General features: G+C 40.2%; 1 protein-coding gene across 1 annotated transcript; it reads left to right on the top strand.

Annotated features, from left to right (window-relative positions):
• Positions 1–6,944: 6,944 nt before the first annotated feature.
• Positions 6,945–9,642, top strand: LOC137988651 (uncharacterized skeletal organic matrix protein 5-like). Its single transcript, XM_068834633.1, has 4 exons — positions 6,945–7,011; positions 7,105–7,437; positions 9,270–9,318; positions 9,447–9,642. The coding sequence occupies exons 2-4, from the start codon at positions 7,305–7,307 to the stop codon at positions 9,613–9,615; spliced, it is 351 nt and encodes a 116-aa protein (XP_068690734.1). The 5' UTR covers positions 6,945–7,011; positions 7,105–7,304; the 3' UTR covers positions 9,616–9,642.
• Positions 9,643–9,720: the final 78 nt, after the last annotated feature.

The raw sequence follows: 9,720 nt of genomic DNA on the forward strand, positions 1-9,720 counted from the left end.
AGAAGAATGCACCTCTGTTTGAATTTTCAAAAGAGTCTCAGTTGAAATAAAAGAGCCATTCCATTTTGAAGCCTAGTTTGTAGAGGTTGAAGCGATTGACTGAACGAGCGTCAAAGCAAAAGTCAATCTTAGGGACGGGTAGCACTAGCCTACAAAAAATTAGATGTCACGAGCTGCATTTTTCGAAAAAAAAGGCTCCTCACAAAAAATATAGGCCGACAAGGAAGCAAGACACCGGCTCTTTTGAAGTTTGAAGATTTAAAAACATTGTAGTCCACCCTGTCCATAATACACAAAGTACATCTGTTCCACTACCAACTAAGTTTCTTTGCTGTTTACGATTTTAAGAAAGTCCCGGAATGCAAGTGCACCAAATACGTCATACAGGAGCCCTATGAGTGAACCTTTGCGCTTATCTTTCTATTTTAAAACGCAACAAGTTTTTCGGCCCTACACCGATGGGATTGATCAGTACTTGTTGTAGTCAGCATGTGTTACCGAGTTATTGCTCAGTGGAAGACCACACGAAAGGTGTCACTGTGCTATGTGTGCTGAAAATGAATGCGAACAGACATTTTCTCGTCGATCCGCCAAGTTCACAGGTCCACTCGTACTAGAAAAGGAGCACGACGTGAGATTCCCGTGGACAGTGACAACTGAATGTGTTCACCAAAAGCAAACTATTGCTCTTTTAGTCTGTTATTATTTCATCATTCTATTGGTTACATTCAATACCTTTAAGGTGCACTTTTAACATATTTAAAAGCTGAATGAGCATTAAGGTAATTATATTAGGACGGAGTTAAAACCACTCAATAGCTTTATTTACAAAGTTGAGAAATATCCAGATGTTTTCGGCATCACCTTGTTGTAGTTGAACAGAAGCATTCCTTTACGATAACAATGAAATACGAATTCGCTCTTTCCTACTATCCTCTGGGCTTCATACGTCGTAAAAGGTTTAAAGGAGCCGAAAACACCAGTTGGCGATTCTTTTCACCTGGCTCTTTTGTATATATAAAATGCAACTAACTACAGCATATTTCATGATCCGTTCCAGATTTCGTGAAAGGTTGAGAAGTTTTGGAAACAACCCTTGTTTTTACTTATCGCAAACTGAGGCATTCGTGGCTGTTTACATAGTTGAGGACCCTTCAGATATTTGAAAATGACCTGGTGTAGTCTGCCAATGATAACGCATTCTTTTTAGATAAAAATCAAACAAGAATATTCAGTCATTATTTCCTAGACAAGATCAGAAAGCAACTGATTGCAACAAAACTCCCCGATTGTAAGAAATGTGTCCACGACTTCTTCACAGTTCTCCTTAGATTGAATTTGTCATGAGTCATCAATTTATCACCCCCTCCCCACACCCTAAAAAGGTCGATATGTAAATGAAAATAAGGGATGTGTTAGTGCCAACATCATCATCATCATCATCATCATCATCATCATCACTCGTTAACAAAAAACAAATCCCTTTCCAGTACCCTCAGAGAAACGACGAAGCACCATTTTAGAATCTGGGTTCGAGACACGAGGTTCCTCATTTGTGTCAATGTTGAGCACGTGCTCACAAGGTTCTTCGACCGCATGGCCTTAGGGGTAAAAATGGCGCGAGAACAGGCTGAAAACATCTCTGATATTTTCCTTAACAAGACTTCACCGAAAATGCTAGAATTGCAGGCAGTGCGTTGCATTAAGCGTTCCTGATCGGATCTAAAAATGTCAGAATGCTGCCAGGAGCTGCTGACAATCATTGAGAAATGTGAGAAAGATGTTAAGGTAATAAAGAAAACTTGATTACTACGAGATTCTGTTGACTGCTGTTGTTTTGTCTGTCATTTCGATTCAATTTGACAAACTTTAGCTTACAGACATCTAGTGATGCTCATAGCTCTTAACTAAAAAATCTACATATAGCTTAATATCTATTTAAGTTAGATGTGCCGGCAGATCAAGCTATTCGTTGCGTAAAGCAGCATTCTAGCATTTCGACCGTGCATGTGTTTGCAAAGAGAAGTGCTACAAACTGCCATCGTATGTAAACACATTACTCTGTTCGTAGTATTGCGAATTTTCAAAGTTAAACATCTTTGTGATCGTTGCCGAGTTTACAAAACCCAGCTTGAAGCGCGATTGCCATTCACTGAATGACGTGTCCCAGTTGCTCGCAAAAACAACTCTTCGGTTCACTTCTCCGAAAAACTTAACTCTTTTGGTGTCTGACAGTTCTATTAGAACAGCCCACAATAACGCACTGAGCCATTTTTCAAGTTTCCCACTTTCAAGCAAGTGACCGCAATGACGTCACGCTTAGCGCCGAGGCCCGCTATAGTACAGGCAAAATGGCGGACTTCCATCGAGTAATCAATAGGGTCTTTCAGGCCTCAAAAAGACGAAAAAATGTAAGAAATCCCTCAAGTACTCGAATATTTCCTTTAATTTGGCGAAGGAAAAAAAAATCCATTTTTATCTTCAGTTCTCCTTTAAAACACTTATTAGATCTAGCACACGGTTACACTACACATCCTACTTGAATAAATTGCCCTAGCTTTTATAATTTAACAACAATACCATACTCCCGTAGGGCCACGCTCACCTAATACCATTGACAATAATAACGACATTCCAATGATAACTCACGCTACGACACTACAGTATGGTCAATGTGATCGAACACCTTGCTGAAATCTAGGAAGGACACTCTCAGGAACTTACCAGGGTGGTCAATGGGTGAGAGCCAGTTGTGTACCATGTCGAAAAGACAATAGGCGGTAGAGGTTACTTTGAGACTGCCAAATTGCCGGGGGTCGATGAGATGTCTCTCATCTTCTAACAGCCACTCAACAACGAAATCCTGTAGCACTTTAGAAAGCACCGGCGTCAGGGCGATAAGTCTTAAATTCCCGTCCCCAGTTATGGGCGTGGCCTTGGGAACAGGATTGATGTTAGAGTCCTTCCATTAATTGTGTCGGGAATATCCCCGATGACAGTGAGCGGTTAAAAATGCTAGTAACTGGCTCAGCCAGCTCAGGTGAAAACTCTTTTAGGAGACGGGCTGGGACTCCATCGGGTGCTCGGTCCAGGTACCTTTAAAGCACCAGGAGCTTTTTACGAACCGCTGTAGTAGATATGGTGGGTGGTTGTTCAAGCTATGGTAAAAAGGCTGGGAAATTCGAGGTGTCCAGAGGTTAAAGATCCGAAGTTACTGATATGAAAACGTTGTTTGGACGAGTGGCGAGGGTGTTACCAGATATAATGTTGCCGTTCTCGTCTGGATAGCACAATTGTTCTCCAAGCCCCACCAGTTCCTCGGGTCAGTACCCTTTACGTTTTGCACCTTGCGCGGATAAAACGCCTTTTTGCGTTTGCAGATGACTTCCCGAACTTTGTTTCTAAGGTGTTGCCATTTTTTGATAGGCCCAGAATGGTAAGCACGTTGTCGTTCGAGTATGAGAGATTTAATCTCAGCAGACATCCGGGGTTTATCGGTGGGGTGAAGCCTGACACTTTTTGTCGGGAAGTAGATGTTGATAGCATTGGAAAGGTCATCAGAAGACGATGAAATTAGATAATCGGGTAATGAAGAGTCGCATGGGTGCGCATGCTCGAACCAGCTATGTGCACTAACCCACCTCCCGAACGCGTTAAGTGTCGACTGAGGAAAACGACGCACCTGCACAGTTTTTTTTTCGTAAGGGCTACACTACACCGCTGAAATCGACGGCACTTTCGATTTTGCGATTTCCTTCAAAAATTGAACGGAGCAAAAATCTCCCAAAATGTTTTTCGCTGATTTTAATTTTTTTATATTCGAGATTCAAAATTTATGTTGTTTTCATGTCACAAATTTTAGTGCTGATGGCAAAATATTTTATTGTTGATCGACACTTCCTGAAAACTTCCTACTGCTATTCCCGCAAACTGTATATCCCTATTTATTTACTTTTAGGCAGGCTAACAAAATCTGCACCTTGCTTAGTTCGCATTTTTTGAGCGCTAAAATAGTACTTTCGGTCCTTTGTTTCTGACAGCAAGTCGTATATTTGGAGGTCCCCCAACCAAATACTAACTCCGCCGGACAGGGCTTAACTTCAGTGAAATATTTTCTTGGAAAACTATCAGAGGCTTGTGGTGATAAATAAGTTGCAAGGGATCTTGAAAATGATTAACATGTCAGCCTCGAAGCCAATGTTTCTCCATTCCCTTTTACTTTCTTCAATCTTTCTGGGTTTACTAGTAACCACATGTCTTCTTAGGGGGCTATTTACCTAAGGCAGGGGTCGCACTGTGGCCTTATTTTTTTTATGTCGCGTCATATGTTGTCCCACAAATATGTCACGACATTTACGCCACAGGAGTGTTGGAGGTCGCACGTGTGGGACATAAATGATATTTGACACCGGACTGTCAACTCTTATTATTATACATTGGTGTCACCAGGTCGATTTTGATTGGCTATAAGCACGCAGCTAATTCTTGCTTGCTCTGTTTCTCTTACGTCATACCTACAAACAATATATTTTATATATGTAGAATTGACGTCATACCTACAGACAATAGTTTTATGCATGCAGAAGTGACGTCACCTAACACACTAACCAGCAGTTTGATCAGTTTTGTCATGGCGGAGCTCAGCTCAGGAATATGCATAATAAAACAATTATTGAATTCGGTTTTCGCATGTTAGCGATAATTATCAAGGCCTCAGTTTGTGTTATCCGCCTCAGCCTTCGGCTTCCGCAGATAACACAAACTTTGGCCTTGATAATTATCGCTAACATGCTCAACCTCATCCAATAATTGTTAAATATTTCACGCGCGAAAAGAGCTTTTTACATCGAGGTTTTCGTTATAACGAAACCTCGATTTAAGGACGTTCGCGCTAATTGTTTGTGCGCAACGTTACTGCGCAGGTAACGCGACTGTAATATGTCACGCATTACTTCGAGCATTAGTGAAGTTCAGGTTTTAAAACCTTTGCAAAAACCGGGGACGATAAGTCTTCCACAGCGTTGGATCAGAGAAGATCGTGATCAGTCAAAATTGATTAAAAATATTTATGAAAGTCAAGTAGACTACTGCACGGCTGATATTCGCGAGGTTTTATCAGTCGTGCACTAGTCTACTTGACTTTCATACAAATTTTTCAAGCATCAGTTAAAATACCATGGCGACAAAAACGCCGAGGAAAAAATTCCAGGCCGGCAAAAGAATGGCACATTTATTTCCGAATCATCATGAAACTTCAAAGAGAAGTGAGCGGAAGGATGGAAAAGCTCTGGAAAAGGTATTTGATTGAGTAGACTAGTGGCTGAAAGTTTGGAAAACTCGAGGACGAACCGTTGCGTAAATTTAATGGGGCTGTTTCTTTTTAATCTTTTTATTACCCTACGAACTTAAGTTCAAAGTGAATGCATGTTTTTAAAGTTCTTTTCCTTTACTTTCGTGAAAATTGAGCAGTATTTTCGTCCTCGTCCGCTTGAATAGTGCGGACCTGCGTGGAAACAATCAGCGATTGAATTTCACAAAAAAAACACACCCCAGAGGATGAGCATGACGGCAATGGAGAGATATTATACAAAACACCAACCAAATGAAGATGACCCCTGCTTAAAACTTCGTTGCTATGCTCGAGAAAAAGGTTTTTTTTTTCGGTAAAAACCTTTCATCTCTTCAACGATCGATCTCTCTTGGGTTCCAGTCCTTTCCCGACAGGTCACGCAAAAGCGTGACAAACGAACTTTTCCAGGAGCTTTGCAAAATCACATCGATTTTACTCGTTCAGATCATCGGTGACCCCTATTTTTTTAATCATGAATCACTTACTTTACTTACTATCTACAAAATATGATGAAATGAAAAAATTCACACCTTAAGAAGTTATCTTTTTTTAACATTTTCTTTCCTCGTGCCATCGAATTCCGGTAGTGGTTGCAACGAATACAGCTTACGAAAACGCTCGTCCAGGATGAACTCTACTGTTTACCACATCCCTAGTGGCATACAATTATCTAAAAATCTCACTCCTAAAAACCTATGCACGGAACCTTTCACTCCAACAGTTTATTTTATGATTTTCGATGGATGAGCAGATGAGCCTACATCTCGCTATTATGACCGATTTCTCGAAATTAAGGCATTTTTCCACTGCCATTTTCTCCGAAACAAAGTCGGTGAACCCCATTTTTTTTTTCATTTTTGGAGTAAGTACTTTATGACCTAACACTAGGCGAGAGATGAAGAAAATCTCACCGTAGGAAAATTTTGGCGCGAACGTCCTTAACGAACAAATTTGTCCGGCCCCCAGCGACTTCGTTAAATCGAGGTTCCACTGTAGCTAGCTGTGCACATGTGTTATCTTTGAAGAATTTAGAAAATTCGATTTTTGCCGGTATTTCAGATTTGATTGACATTGCGGCCGAAGAAAAACATAAAAATGTTATTTTAAGGCCATTAGACAAGATATGACCTGCTTCGAGGCAGGACATCGGCTTTTTTGATCTTTAGGTCCTTCGGACATAGTTACGTCTGGTCGCGACAAAACGGTCCCACTTGTCGCATGCACGCGATGACAGATTTTATGTCCAATGTAAACACCAAAAGCATTAGTGCGACCCCTGCCTAAGACGTACACAATGATATACGGTACCAAAACAATAGATCGTGTACTATTAGAGTTACATATTACGCATAGACAACTTGAATCTCCAGGGAAACAAAACGCAGTTCAGTTGACAGTTGTGGAATAAAGCGCTGTCTTACTGCACTAACCACACGTAGGCAATGAGTGGCTATTTTTTAAATTGTTGACCTTTTTCAAAGCAATTAAGAAATACATGTAGTCGTGCTCTGCCAACAGCTGCTTCCTGTCCAGAGGTATAACAGGCCCTATTTCGTGCTCTAGTTATTATAAGATCAAGCTGATTGACGGATTTTACTGCGACAGCTTAGCTCTCTTTAACAAGATTCTTCGACTAAAGCGACTTCAAAGATTTTTGTCAGGTTGGCACTTTTTCCTTTCTTCCTTTATTATTATATATTTTTTTCAAATTTTGCAATATAATGTCACTTTCCTGACTTTATTTTTTAAAATAGGGCACCGCTGTGATTAGGGAGAACATGGATCAGAAGCTTGGATATTTTCAATATTCTTTATTCCACGGTTGTTCATGATGGCTTCTAGCAAACGGTGTGAGGCCAAGTTATTAGAGTCCGGCGGAGCTCTTAAGAATCACATTTTAAAAACAGTTGCTGTCTGAACTCCTCTTGACTGCTACTTTCTATGTCAAAATAATATGAAGTGCAAAAGCTACAATTTCATGATCACCGGCGATATCTGCGAGCTGAATAACAGTACTAAAGAAGCTAGACCCCATGACTTCCTACCAGATGGCGCTAGGTTCTATATGGGGATAAGGCGCGATACAGGTAATATTTCAACTCATCGTTAATTTATACGAACGAAAGTGTAGACAAAGAGTTTGTGGAGGCATTATTTCTTTCGTTCTTTAGTTTTCTTAAAAGAACAAGGCTTCTCCAAATCCGTTCGGTCGAGCTTTATTTTTTTCTATTTTAAATATTTTTAACAATTTGTAAACCATTGCAGAATCGTACATATTTTGTTGCCATAGAAACTAACTATCACAAGATGGTAAAGGAAGAGAAAAAGGGGAAGGAAGGGGATGAAAATGATATCAATTTTCAAACATTTAAAAATAGCACGCTTTCAAGGTGCATATAAGCGTACATTAAAAATTAAAAATTGAGATCATTTGTAATTCCCTTTCTGAGAGCCTGCCCAAAAAACCAATGAATTTATTGCTTTTTATACATGCACTGATATCATTGATGCTTACGGGGACAAATCTCTTCCCCCCGAAGAGCTTCCAGTGGACAACCAAAAAATTGTTTTCTTTGAAGATCTGGTTTCTGAAAGTAACCAAGACACTATCGTCAATGAATAATTTTATCAACGGGCGACACCTGCAGCGTTGTCTTTTTTGCACATACATAGTGACTCACAAGGTGCCAAAAACCAACCGTGATAAAACAAACTAATTTTTGAGGAGCTGGGAGTTGACTACGAGCTGTTCAGCAAACTGCGTTACTGCTGGAAAATATTCCTTTTTTATTACGATGAACCCAAAGAGTTGATAAAAAAATATTAAAGAAACATGAAAAAATATAATGACACGGCTTCTAGAACAACAACTGGAGAACCTGGTCCGCCTGGTTCCCCTGGGTACAGGGATCACAAAGGGGTAAAATGGCACCATCGTTACTGTCACTCTCGTAAGCGGTGATATTGAAATGGATTTATACAAAATGAAACATCTTGGCACTCCTCAGGCCATTGAAACGATGCACTGCATGATCAATGTTGGGTTTGTTTATGTTCAATCCCCAAGTTCAGAATTATACCTTCATTGTACCTTTTACAGCCCGGGTAATCCGATAACTTGCCTTATTATTTTCACACAAAATAATTATAGTAAATTGCCTCTTATATCTGTACACTACTACTGTACATGTTGTACACTGACACTTGGCGATAACGCCAAAGCGGAATAAGCCGAGTAAAAAGAAAAACAGTAAACTTGGATTAAACTGATTGGATGAGGTTGTTAACAAGAACATTTTCGGGCGTATTTGTAACTATAGGAAAATCTTATTAATGTCCTTATTTTAATTTAAGGTAGTACCGCACTACTGCTTGGGAATCAAGGAATTTTGGAATCTTCGTTATGAGGGCGAGCTTCATTATCTCGTACAAAATGCGCTTAAGTCTCAGCGTTTATTTCGTTCCAGTCTTTTTCTCGATGGCTGTAAATGCACATAGATCCGACAAATCTTGCGCCAAACCGTTCAGCCATGTCATGCTTTACAATCTCATGTGCAACTTGCTTCAGGATTCGGGAGCCAACGAGGCTATTAAAACGCTGCAAAATAAACTGGAAAGTCTCATTGCAGTACTCAAGAATTCATCACTAGGTAAGCTGATTTTTAAAAATCAATCTGCCATTTCGATGGTTTCATTGGTAGAATACAAGCAGACGAGAAGTTGGCGAGAGGCGACTGAGAAAACATCGCGTTTGACGGTATAATAGGTTTTTCCTGGTCGCTGTTATCGATTGGCATCCCATCTAATATCGATTCATCCAATATCGCTCGACGACCTTTGTCAGAGATGTTCCTTATCCAAAATAAAATACTTTATGAAGTTATTTCTAATCACGGCACCTTTTATATACTTTCTACAGCTGTTCCTGTCTCTTCGTCTTCGTGCAAAGAGCTGTATGAAAAACACAAGTAAGCGCCTAATAAAAATACTGAATTATATGTATTTTAAAATGTAGACATCAGGGATTAATGCACGCGGGAAGCTATTCGTATCACCTTCCGAACCCTTTCAACAAACGAGGTTTTGTTTGATACAGGTTCTCCAAAAGCCAAGTGTATCCACTGATGTTTGGGTCGCAGAAGATTCCTGTTTATTGTCACATGGGAAACTTTGGATGCGGAGGTGGAGGATGGACGCTTGCGATAAAGATTGACGGCAAAAAGGTATCGATCCGACAGCGCAAGTTTTTCTCAACAATCGACTGAGTTCTTCGCTAACCGCATAGATATCTATTTTCGACATCTTCTGCAATCAACTCCTTTGCCAACTTATACCGACCTCGTTCTCAGGGCTTTTTTCTGCGGTTGTGC

The sequence above is a fragment of the Montipora foliosa genome, chromosome 2, assembly GCF_036669935.1.
Source record: "Montipora foliosa isolate CH-2021 chromosome 2, ASM3666993v2, whole genome shotgun sequence".
NCBI lineage: Eukaryota > Metazoa > Cnidaria > Anthozoa > Scleractinia > Acroporidae > Montipora > Montipora foliosa.